The 13,406-nt window shown below is 39.8% G+C and overlaps 1 protein-coding gene across 1 annotated transcript; it reads right to left on the bottom strand.

Annotated features, from left to right (window-relative positions):
- Positions 1–8,486: 8,486 nt before the first annotated feature.
- On the bottom strand, positions 8,487–9,446 carry LOC125150401 (olfactory receptor 13C7-like). The gene has a single exon (XM_047830292.1). The coding sequence runs from the start codon at positions 9,444–9,446 to the stop codon at positions 8,487–8,489; it is 960 nt and encodes a 319-aa protein (XP_047686248.1).
- Between the last annotated feature and the right edge of the window lie 3,960 nt (positions 9,447–13,406).

Raw genomic sequence — 13,406 nt, 5'->3', positions numbered from 1 at the left:
AACTTAAAAATTTTAACTTTAAAAAGTTAAACAGTTTAGCAAAGACCACATCTCTTGTAAAATCCAGAGCTGGTATTTCAGTCTCAATACATCTTATTCTCTTTATCATCATTGGATATCCTCCTCCTCCTCTTCCTCATGATTATCACCACATTAGTAGGCATTACTTGTACCTGATACAAAATGTAAAAGGTATAGAAGAATGTATAATAAAAATTAAGTCTCTTTCTCGTCACCTAGTTATGTTCCTTTGAGGCAACCTATATTAGCAATTTCTTGTATGCCTTTTTTTCCCAGAAATATTCTATGGATATTGGTCAGTGAGAAAAGCGAGATATGAAGACAGTGACAAATTTTGCACAAATATACACTGTTTTAATATCTTGATTTTCTCAGTTAATATATATTGGAGCTATATATCTGGAAAATATATCATTTTTATACATGTTTTATATATCATTCTTTCTTTCTTTCTTTCTTTGTTTCTTTCTTTCTTTCTTTTTAATGTTTATTTATTTTTGAGAGAGAGAGATAACATGAGTGGAGGAGGGACACAGAGAGAGGGAAACAGAGAATCTGTCAGTGCAAAGCAGGGTTCAAACCCACAAACTGTGAGATCATGACCTAGCCAAAGTCAGACACTCAATCAACTGAGCCACCCAGGCATCCCTGCCTCATTCTTTTAAATGGCTGTATTTATTCCAGTGTTAAGAATGTGTCATCATTTAATTAACCAATCTAATATTGATAGACTTTTAGATCTTCCAGTTTCCCCCCATCTTATGCTATTACAGTCAATGTTACAACAAATATCTTTGCATATTCGTAATTTAGCACATGTGGTAAAAACATATCTGTTTATGTACATTTGTAATATTGACAAGTTTACAAATTCCTATCATCAGCTTATGAGAATGTCTGTTTTCCACCCTCTGATAACATATTACTTTGCTCTCTCAAGAACTTCTTTTGGTCTTTGCCAATTTAAAGATGAGAAGTGATATCACATTGTACTATTTAATACTTTAGATATTTAGAACAATTTAAAATGTGAAATATAGCACACACATGTAAATGCATATGAAAGTATATAAAACACGTATTTTTAATTGAAAGAATAAAAGAAAGCAATGATATCCTAATTTAAGGAGTAGGACACTGCCAGTACCTTGGAAGCTCCCTGGGTATTCTTTCCCTGTCCATCCTCTCCCTCTCCTCCCAGAGACACCACATTCCAATTTTAGTTATAATCATTTCCTTGTTTTTCATGAGTTTATCATCTGTGTATACATCCTTAAACAGTATAGTTTAGGCTTTCCTCTTTCTAAACTCCATATCAATTCAATTGCTTGTAGGTATTCTTTTTAACTTGCTACTTCTGTCAATATTATGTTTGTGAGGCTCATTCATATTTATGAGTGTAGCTAAATTCATTAATTTGTATTGCTAAATTCCATTATATGAATGTAACACCACTTATTTATACATTCTACTTCAAAGGATAATTGGGTTGCCTCCTAGTTGAATGCTGCTATAAATATTTTATATACTTCTCCTTGGTACACATACGTCCAATTGTCCTGCCTACATCTGTCACCCATCCTTTCTCTAGTGATCTGTAATGGCCTCTCTGTTATACATCAAATGTCCAGACATGAAGGGGTTCATTTCTGGGATCTCTATTCTTTTCCAAATGGCTTACCTGTCTGTTCCTGTGTTGATGCCACACTGCCCTAATTAATATTGCTTTTTAGTATACTTTGATATCTTGTAGGGTGAGTCCCTTTATCCCCACTCAATACTTCTTCAAATGTGTGATGACTGTTTTTAGTTCTTTGTTCTTCTATATAAATTATGGACCCAACTTCTTGAATTCTACAGTAATTGTTTTGGGAATGTATAAATTGGTTTTACATTTATTCTATAGATCAATTTGAGGGGAACTAATATCTCCATAATACTGAATTTTCCAACCCATTAAATGGAAATATTTCTCTGTTTTAATATTGTTCAAAACATGTTATAATTTATACTTTTATGCATGAAGGTCTTGGAGATCTTTTGTCAGATTTAACCCTGTATGAGGATATTTATATTTTAACATAAACATATTAATTTTTATATTTAAATATATAAATACATATATACTTTTTAATTTTTTAAAATGTTTATTTATTTTTGAGAGAGAGAGAGAGAGAGAGACAGAACATGAGTGGGGGAGGGGCAGAAAGAGAGGGAGACACAGAATCCGAAACAGTCTCCAGGCTCCAACCTGTCAGCACAGATCCCAAAACAGGGCTTGGACCCATGAACCATGAGATCATGACCTGAGCTGAAGTTGGATGCTTAACTGACCGAGCCACCTAGGCACCCCAATACATATATTTATATTTCTTTATGTCTTTAAAAATATTTCAAAATCTGTTGGTAGAATATAGAAATACAATATTTGTTTTTGTATATTGATTTAGTGTTGAGGAACCTTGCTAAACTCTTTTAAATATTTATAAAATCCTTTTAATGGTTTTATTTATTGCTAGAGAGAGACAGAGCCTGAGTGAGGGAGGGGCAGAGAGAGAGGGAGACACAGAATCTGAAGCAGGCTCCCGGCTCTGAGCTGTCAGCAGAGATCCCAGTGTGGGGCTCAAAGTCGCAAACTGCGAGATCATGACCTGAGCTGAAGCCAGATGCTTAACTGACTGAGCCACCCAGGCGCCCCAACTCTTTTAAATATTTATAATATATCTTCAAGTTATTTTAGATTTTCTATATAGTAGGCAATAATAACACCAGTGAACAATGAAAGTTTTTTTCTTCCTTCAAAATTGTTGGACTTGTCTGTTGCCCTACTGCACTGGCTGGGACCTCCAATTCAATGCTGAAAGGTTTTTGTTTGTTTGTTTGTTTGTTTGTTTGTTTTGTTTTTCACCATGAATGGGCATTGGTTTTTCAAATGCTTTTCCTGTTTCACTCATGTCAGTTTTTTTTTTTTTAATTTAGCTTGTTAATACGCTAGATTGCATTGACTGATCTTTGCTTATTGAACCAGCCTGTCCTTCCCTGGTGGAGGAGACCCCCCTTGCTGCTAGAGAGGATGAATTTCAGCTCCCCACCAGGGCTCTGCTGATTGATTCCTTCCTGGCTGGCAGGGTCAAGGGTATATAGTTACTACTCCCATGTCCTCCACTGACACCATAAGAAGGGTGGCCTCATTACCATAGGCACAAGTTCTGACTCTCCTTTAGACCCTCTCTGATACCACCCAAGTGGGAAGGAAAAGGGGCACCTCATTACGCAGGGTTGGGGATGAAAGTCTAGGCTTCCCACATGCTCTCCACTGACACTGCAAAGTGGAGATTTTTTTACAACTTAACGGAGATAAAGTCCCATGTCTCTGGGGCGCCTGGGTGGCTTAGTTGGTTAAGCGTCCGACTTTGGCTCGGTCATGATCTTGCAGTTTGTGAGTTTGAGCCCCACGTCGGGCCTGTGCCGACAGCTCAGAGCTTGGAGCCTGCTTTGGATTCGGTGTCTGCCTCTCTCTCTGCCCCTCCTGTGCTCGTGCTCTCTCTCTGTCTCTCAAAAATAAATGTTAAAAAAAAAGTCCCATGTCCTTGCTCAGTCTCCTCTGATGCCACATTCAATTTAGGATTTTGCATCTATGTTCATGGATAGTATAGGCCTGAAAGGAGTTTATTCCTTTTCTTTTATTTGAAAAAGAGCCTGGGATTTGACCAAGACTGGTTTGCAGTTTCTTGTATCTCAACTGAGAATGACCTACCATGTTATATAAATGTAGAATTGCAGGTGGAGAATGCAGTGGTCAGCAAGAGAGGGAGACCATATAAAGATGCTTTTCTCTGGGCTTTGTAATTGTTAAGACTTCCTAGGCTGCTAGATAGAAAACTTATTCCAACTGGCTTAATCCCAAAAAGAACTTTAATGTTCATACAACTGAGAAGTTCAAGGGTGGATTCAGTCTCAGGCATAGCTGGAATTAGGGACTCTACATGTCATTAGGACCCTGGGTCTCTCCATCTGTTTCTTATCTCTACTTGTTTTTTCCTGGCTTCATTTTAAATGCTGGTGGACAGATTTCCTCATGTGATAGGGAAGAGAGTTGTCAAGAGCCTAATTCACATTCTTCTGTTTGAGTCTCCAGGTGAGAACTGAGCCCTGGCCAACACCTACACTGCAGCCTTGTGGAGGACTTGGTTGAACTCCTGACTTACAAAACTGCAAGATTATAAATGTGTGTTGTTTTAAGCCACTAAGTTAGTGATGATCCTCCATGAAGCATAGAAAGCTAATACAAGACCCTTTCTCTGCATGCTCCAATTAGAAATTTCCTGAGGAATGGCTCTGGTTAGTTTGACTTAGGTTACATGACTTCCATTAGACACGATTGCTGTGCCAAGAGCTGGTGTACTATGATTGGCAGCCTCATTAGAATCACATAAGAGTGAGAGCGAGCAGTTCCCCCCAACACCCAAAATAATAGGTGCACAGTACAGGATATAGCTGACCTCTGTGATGGCATTCTTAGGGGGTTCAGGTGTGTCTTATGAGTGCTTATAGTGGACATTGCAAATTTGCAACCTTTAGCCAAATCTGGGTATGGATCAAATTTTGTTTGACCCTCATAATACTTATCTCGATACCATTAAAGAATTTTGAGGGGCACTCAGTTCAACTCTGCAAACACCAGAGGTAAGCATGGAACCTGCAGCTGGGACAACATCTCTGCAACCCCTCCCCACTCCTACATTCCTTCCTGGCATTCTGTTGGAAGAAGCAGTCAGGTCCTGCTTCCACACCTGGTCCTTTCCTGCAGTCCAGCATCTGAAATGCTCTGATTTAAGCTCTTTGGGTGATTACATTCTTGACCTGTTATCTGTGATTATCTGTGTTGCTTGATTTGATCATGTTTGTAATAACTTTCATTTGCTGCTGTAATCTCTTGAAGATTTAAGACATCATCCTAACCTGAGATAAATGGTCACTGGTTGTAATGAGGTGGAAATTAATCAGCACATAAGCAGAGCTCTGAAAACCTCCATTTGTCAGTGGTCTGTTCTAGACTCCTTGGTTATCTCCAAAAGCAAGGGCTGAGTTGAGGCTGGTTTTCTTTGCTTCTGTAACCTTTAGGTCAGTGAGCCTTCACCTTTGCCTCCAAGCCCTGAGCTTGAACCTTCTTTCCCAACTAACAGCATGTGCTTGCTCTAAGGATGGGAAAGTGAATGGAGCATGGCTCATCCCAACCTGTTGGCAAGGGGGAGAAAGGCTTTGAATGAGAGCACTTGGAGGATAGTTAAATGTCCTAAAGCTTACATTCAGGGCACTTCCTTCCTCCAAAATGAAACTGTTTATTTCTTCTGTTCGTGTGTGATTATAAACACATGATATTCATATAGTTCTTTCATACTTCTTTATATATTTTCCCAAGGTATTTAAAAATTTTTGTGACTGCTGTGAATTATGTACAACCACTCTAGTGTACTTTCCTACTACTTTTAGTAGCTTTGACATTTGATTAAAATTTTTGTAGTTGAACAACGTCTGTGAATAGTTTTCTTTTTTTTTTTTCTTCTTCTTTTCATTATTTTTGTCCTTTATTTTTCTGGTCTCATCTAATTAGTTAGACTCTGCAGAATGATGTAGACATTGAAAGCAGGTGTTCTAATCCAAGTTGTAGACATGCTACAGGCCGATGTTCTGATATTTTCTTTCATGTCAGGGATGGTTTCCTCTATTCAAGTCTGCTACTTTTAAAAAGTCAGAAATAAATATTAAATGTTATCAAATGACTTCTCAACATTTGTCAATGAGATCACTTTTTCTGCTTGAATCTATTAATAAAATGGTTGCAATAGATCTAACATTCCTAATGTTAGAAACCCTGAAACTCCTTTAAAAACTGGGTAATGTGTATCATTTGTTTAATATACAATGATTTTAATCTACTCAGATTCAATAAATGACTTTTTTTCATTTGATCAACTTTTTTTGTTCATTCACAATCCTCTAATTCTTTCAAAAGTCTTCATCCTAATGCTTTTCTACTGGTCTTGTCTCTTAAAATTTCAACAAGCATATTAAGACTTGTATTTCAGTATCAATGCAGTGAATTATACTTATAAGATTCCCCTTCCTGATACATCCTTCATAAGATGAAACCTTAAATGGGTTGTACCTTTACTTCTCTTTCTTAATTTCTCAGCTTAATAAAGTCATCTAGAATTGTAACTGGAGTTATACCATTGCTTTGTTATCAGTGTTTCCCTCTATGTGTTTTCTAATAATTCATATATTTGTCTTGGCAAATTTGGTATCAAGAGTTCATTAGACTTTATTATTCTTTAGCATTTGATCATTAGCGTCTTACATACCATATCTGTCACATTCGTTCAATTATTTATTTTAAACTATTTGTTGGGAGAACTTTATAAATAAAACTTCTTTTTCAGAAAGAGATTATAGGGGTACGTGCTTTCTGTGTGTGCACGTGCCAAAAATGTCTTTTCAAGTCTTACATTTGTGCAATGGTCAGGGTGCATAGAATTCAGGACTCACAGCCCATTTCTGTCAGAACTCAGAAAACCTTCTTCCACTGGCATCTACATTTAGGGTAACAGAAAAGCAGGCCAATGGCAGCCAGATTCCTATCCCTTGTTAGAAAATATGCTTTTCTCCTGTGGAAAAGTCTATAGAATTACTTTAACATAGATGAGAATCAAAAATTATCCTTGTATCGACTGTGTATAGGTGCGTCTTTTGCTACAATTCTTACCTGGTGATTCATGAAACTTTTATGAATGAAATTTTATCTGTTCAGCAGAATGTTTTTTCTCCTCCTTAATTACTATTTGCTTTTTATCTGCTCTGTTTTCTCCTCAAGAATTACATAATGGATCCCCCCGGTCTATCTTTTATGTCTCTCATCTTTTCTCGAATAACTGAACCCCCCCCCCCCTTTTTTTCCCTCTGAAGACTAGGAGAGAAATTTAAGTTATTTTTAATGTAAAAATTCATTTTAAGCATTGTTTTATCTATTTAAATACTTTCTGCTTAATTTTATTTGATAAATAATGTGGATTTTTCCCCCTAGGTCATGTTTTTATCTCCCAGTCACCTTTTCTTTTAGCTTCTCTTTGGCAAACTGCTTTTGTTTTATTGACTCCGTAGCCTCCCGAGTTCCACTGAGACTTTTCTTCACTGCACTTAACTATCTTTTTGCAATAACTGTTTGTCAGCAAAGTCTGTTTGTTTTATGGTTAGTTTATTTCCTTCCTATTGGATTAAAAGTTCATGTCAGCTAACAGAAGTTTTCTATTCCACCCATTCTTTTAGCTGGACTTCTAGATGGATGACTTTTGGGAACTGGCTTAGAATTCCTCACCAATTATGCGGATGACTCTTAGATGTCTCCTAGTGAACATCACCTTCTTCTCCATCTGACTGCCATGTAGTGTCATGCCACAATGGTCACTTGGCTGCATGGTTGGTCAAGCTAGGTCAGGAAATTAATAGAATTCATTTGATTCTCCTAAATACATCTCTGTTTCCAAATCACTCTGATGACCTATGGGAGGCCACTGCTATCCAGGGACAGAAGCCAGGGGTGAATAACATCTTCAAAAACGGGAAAGAAAAAAGGCCAGAGCCTTTGACCCTGGTATCAGTTTTGCCACAACCTACTCACCCTCTTCTTTGCTCCAAAAGCGTGAATGATTTTCTGGTAGGGACTATGATTAAGGATAAGAGGTTAATTATGGAGACAGGAAGAGAACAATTCAGGAAACAATTTGAGGAATTAATATGAAAATAAGGAGAAAGAAACAATGAGGATAAAGATAAAAATATTACTTTTGTTTAATATGGAGTAAGATGTGTTGAAAGGTAACATGAATCAAGGACCCATCCAAATATGTTCCAAGAAAGAGGCCAAGGAGCAAATGAATTACAGATCTATTGATTAGAGCTTTTTTTTTAATGTTTGTTTATTTATTTTGAGAGAGAGAGAGCCCACAAGCTGGGGAGGGGCAGAGAGAGAGGGAGAGAGAATCCCAAGCAGGCTCCACACTGTCAGCAAAGAGCCTGACACAGGGCTCAAACCCACAGACTGTGAGATCATGACTCGAATTGAAATGAAATCAGACAATCAACTAAGCCACCCAGGTACCCCTAGACTAGAGCTTTTTATCAGTTAAAAATAAAACTGGAAAAATTACTTTCCTGGACATCAATAAGTTCAGTAATGCATCACAGAGATAGATAACTATAAGGCTTGACCAATGGCATATACTTTTGTATAATTGCTTATAGAATGGGGTAGAAAAGTCCAATTAAATGCTTCCTATTCCTATAAAGCTTTCTGTGTCATTAGTTTTGTCTATGTACCCTTGATGAAATTGGCCCTTTTTCTTATCCCCTGAGACACTTAGGTGAGAGAAATGATATAATAGAGATCTATCATGACCCTTCCACCATCACTGGATGAAGTGTTTCTGAAATACCAGGTTCCTCACAGCGGCCTTCACGTCCTTGTTCCTCAGGCTATAGATGATGGGGTTGAGCATGGGGGTCACCACCCCATAGAAGAGGGAGATGAGCTTATCTGAAAGGTCCTGCTTGTCTGCCCCCAGGGGGTCCTTGGATTTGGGCTTCCCATACATGAAAAGGATAGTCCCATAGAAGACGACCACGACTGTGAGGTGGGCAGAGCAGGTGGAGAAGGCCTTTTTCCTCCCCTCAGCTGAGGGGATCCTCAGGATAGTGGTGAGGATGAAGATGTAGGAGATAAAGATGAACAGAACTGGGACCCCCAGGAAGATCACATTGGCTACTGCCATACTGATCACATTGATGGAGATATCAGCACAGGCCAACTTCAGGACAGCCAAGATCTCACAGGTGAAGTGGTTAATGACGTTGTCACCACAGAAGGGCAACCGCATTGCTAAGGATGTTTGCACCATGGCGGTCGTGCTTCCAGCTGCCCAGGAGCTGGCAGCCATGGGCACGTAGACAGCCTTGCTCATGACCACAGGGTACCTAAGAGGGTTACAAATGGCCACATAGCGATCAAATGCCATCATGCCCAGAAGCACACACTCTGTGGCTCCCATGGCGAAGGAAAGAAACATTTGCACAGCACAGGCTGAGAAGGGTACAGTTTTCCTGGCTGTCAGGAAGCTGTCGAGAATGAGGGGGACTGAGGAGGTTGTATAGCAGATGTCCAGGAAGGAGAGGTTCCCCAGGAAGAAGTACATGGGCGTGTGCAGGCGGGAGACAGACACAGTGACCAGGATGAGGACCCCATTGCCCAGCAGGATCACCAGGTACATCAGTAAAATGAGCACAAAGAACGTTTTCTCCAGCTTTGGGTGGGCTGAGAGGCCCAGGAGAATGAACCCCATCACAGGAGAAGTCCAGTTGGATCTCTCCATGGTGTATCTTCCCTCAGAAAGCCAACTTTATGATTCTCTGATGCCTAAAGTGGCCAGAAAGCCAGTGAGGAAACTTGCCTTGCTGAGCAGCTGGAGAACAGCCTTGGCAATCTGGGTCTCTTTACATTGTTCTAATAAAATGCAGAGAAATTAGTCAAAATCTACTTTGTGATATTTGGCTACCCATGGAGGTGTTTGACATTTCACAAAATTGGATTTAGTTTTCTGAATCACATTTAAGATTAACATCACATGTTTACTTCAGGCTATACCATGTGTGGGTGATCCATTTTAATCAATTTTGTGAGAAGTGCTATACTCCATTTGTGTGAATTTTTATTCTTTTGGGACATAAGTCTGGTGGAAATAACAGATCTTCATTCTCAATTGCTGATCCAAGCAATTTTAGATACGAATTTCCTCCTCTTTTTTAGTTCTCTCTCACAGTCCACAGGCCCCTGGGATATTTATTCATGCATTCCTTCACTCACCTGCCAAACTCTTTGGAGCACTTACCAAAAGAATTGTACTTCACCAGTCACTCAATGTATGGGGATTATCAACTCCCTTTTCCTCTCTGGGCCTCTGTTTTCCTAATATGCTCTTTGGAATGGGATATATTTAGAGATATTCTATCCAGGGACAAAATGATCTCATGAATTCCTCATTCTTCACTTTCTGTCCCACCACTAAGATGTCCTTCTCTCTTTCTTTCAAGTTCTCCCCATGCCACTTAGTCACAAGGAATGAAGCCAGGAATTGGGCTGGGCTCACAAGAGTTTACATATTCTTTTACAAATTCTCTCTTACCTTTTCTGTAAACAGGTCAATAAAGAACACCACTTTTCTGAGGTCTTGGAATAGTCCAGAGGCTGAACATAGCCAATCTGATCTGAAAGTAGCAGACAGAGGGGTTAGCACCTGAAATGGATGAGAGCTAAGTTTTCTGGTCTTCGTTCTGGGTTTGGGTAAAATCCACAAAGGACCATGTATTACGTACATGAAGCCAGTTAAATTCCACCCCGCTATTGGGATTATTCTAGTCCCTGAAGTGATTTAAAGTTTAGAAACTGAAGTGACAAAGTTTAGAAACTTTATACATCTGGGATTATGTCCCCAAGATCCAATTATTTTGAAGTCCCTCCAGAAATACTTTCTTCGCCCTCCTTTCCTTTATACCCGTCCTGCTGAGCTATTGGAAAACATTAGAGAGGACAGGTCATCCTGGTCCTGCCAGAATTAACATAAACCCCAGTCAGTGAGAGCTCTCAGTAGAACCCATGATAGGTCTAGGAGAGTGTGAAACTCACTACACAGGACAGATCCTTGTAGCTCAATACCACTGGCATTTCCAAATTCAGGATCTTGGGGTTGGAAAGAATCAAGTAACCTAGAAAGTTTCTTCTTGTCTGTGTCCCACCACATAGAGTCCGAACTCCTAGCGTAGGCTAGGCCTCTACAGGGCATTGGGAGAGTCCTAAATGAATCTGGTCCTAGCTCTTGCCACGAGAGTTTCATAGGTATAGCAGCTGTGTGCTTGAAAAAGTCCACTTGATTGCAGAAGTGATGTCCTGTTGTTTGAAGTCTTTCTTATGATCATGTGTTTTATCTTCTCCAGAGAAGAAATTTTTGTTGGGATCGGTAAGGGACAGTTGGCCAATGTCATGGGATGAGGGAAGGGGTATAGGGACTCTGTTTCTTATACATTTTTTTTGCCTAATCCTCCTGTTTTAGTAGCACCCCTTCACCCCTGGACCTAGAGGATGTGGTGCAATGGCTGCTCAGTGCTGGAGATCTGGTTGCAGTGCAGTGCTCTCCTAGTTTCTGGCTCAGGATGTAGGTCTGTTAGATCTGCAGTGGAAATGACCACATCCACTTTCCAGCCTTCAGGATGTTATCACACTGCTGTCCCCCTTCTTCTTAATCTTGTGGATTTTGTCACTTTAAAAAAATGAAACAAAACCAAAAAAGTTAACTATAGTTTTTGTGGGTTGCAAGAGGGAGCAAAATTAGGTGCATGTGTTCAGTCCTCCTTTATGCCTCAGTCCTGATTCTGTGCGGTTTCCAGCATCCCCTCTTATTTTCTTATTTATGTTAGTCATTTATCTTGTCTGTTTCCATCTGCTAGAGTGCAATTTTCACAGAGGCAGGGATTTTTTTCTACACCATTTACAAACGTATCTGAAGTATAAAAACTGAACCTGGCTTACATTAGGCATTCAATGAATAGCTGCTGAATAAACTAGTAAATGAATTTGTGAACTACCCTTAATTTCTCCTTTGCTCCATGTTAACCCTTCTTTTTATATTTTTACTTTTATCCCATCTTTTTCAATTTCTATTTTTGTAAACATTTAATAATGTATATAATATCTTGGTACAGGAGAACATTTATGTATTTTATAAATAAATAACAGTGTAAATTATAAGGAAGCATGATTTTAAAACCTAGAGCACCGCTGACCCCAGATACCTAGCTTCTGGCTATGGTTCCACCTTTTCAAATGTTTAACAAACCTGTCTTTTCTAAGTGGCTCTTAAATATTGGAAACATCTATCTTTTTTTTTTTTAATTTTTTTTAACGTTTATTTATTTTTGAGCCAGAGAGAGACAGAGCATGAACAGGGGAGGGGCAGAGAGAGAGGGAGACACAGAATCTGAAACAGGCTCCAGGCTCTGAGCTGTCAGCACAGAGCCCAACGCAGGGCTTGAACTCACGGACCGTGAGATCATGACCTGACCCGAAGTCGGATGCTTAACCGACCAAGCCACCCAGGCGCCCCTGGAAACATCTATCTTGAGCAGAACCAGCTTGCAGAATTCAGAATTTCTGGCCCTATTCAGAGAGGACCTGCCATCTTACTTGTCTGAACTACATACCTTCCTTTGTTGCGCTCTTCCTGTTTCAGAAAGTCTGAGCTTTGAGATGCCTTGAGGGTCTTGTTTGGAGTCTCTCTCTCTCCCCAAGTTGGATTTCTCCTGCAACTCTTCCACAGACTGTCACCCCTCAGTACGACACATGTGAGCTTGGGTCTCTTGTGGAAAGCTCAGGAACAAGTGGAAGGGCTCACACCATTGCCTCAGCTATTATGATTGGCCCCAATACTGACAGCCACACAGGAATCGGGAAACATATCAGAGGGACAGCCTGACTCACTTCTGCTGTTTACAGGAGCTGTGTCCACATTAGCTCTTAACATTTTATTTTGTTGGTATAACTTTGTTGGTGGGTGGACTAGGGATACCTCAGGCTCTGACACAGCCCATCCAAAAGATATTGCTGAGGCCTGTTGGTCTCATCATGAGAAAGAATTCAAGGACAAACAACATGGCAGATGAGCAGCAGAAACAAGAGGGTTTATTAAGGTAAAAGTACACTCTTTAGTTGTGAGAGTGGGTGAGCTTAAAGGGGAACTATGCCCACTGGAGTTTGGATTTCTATCTTTAATTGACAGTTGTTAACGAAGGGGTAGAATATTCATTACTTGAAGGTGGAGATTTTCTTGGAAGCAGGGTGGTCTCTTCCAGGAATGTGGGTTATATACCTTTTCTTCTTTACTTGGTCAGGGGTTTTCTGTCATGGCACCCTTAGGGAGGAGACTTTGTCAGCCATCTTGGGCCTGTCTGGTTTGATCTGGTTTCTTATGGCTTTGTTTTGCTGTGCTGCCAGGATAGGCCTTTGACTTTAGCCATGACTTCCTGTTTGGTGGCTTCCAGGCATCCTGTTAGAACCTAACTAATTGCTTTAGCATGCCTACATGGCTCAGTCGGTGAAGCATCCAACTTCAGCTCAGGTCATGATCTCACGGTTTTTGAGTTTCAGCCCTGGTTCCGGCTTTCTGTTGTCAGCATAGAACTGACCCACTTTGGATCCTCTGTCTCCCTCTCCCACTTACACACCCCTACTCTTGTGCGTGCTCCCTCTCTCTCAAAAATAAATAAAACATTTTAAAAAATAA

This window comes from Prionailurus viverrinus, chromosome D4, assembly GCF_022837055.1.
Source record: "Prionailurus viverrinus isolate Anna chromosome D4, UM_Priviv_1.0, whole genome shotgun sequence".
NCBI classification, from domain to species: domain Eukaryota; kingdom Metazoa; phylum Chordata; class Mammalia; order Carnivora; family Felidae; genus Prionailurus; species Prionailurus viverrinus.
The sequence above is the reverse complement of the archived record's forward strand: the minus strand, read 5'-3'. Positions and strand labels throughout refer to the sequence as shown.

Excerpts from the sequence above, each read along its gene's own strand:
- LOC125150401 (XM_047830292.1), bottom strand. The coding sequence starts at position 9,446 with ATGGAGAGATCCAACTGGACTTCTCCTGTGATGGGGTTCATTCTCCTG.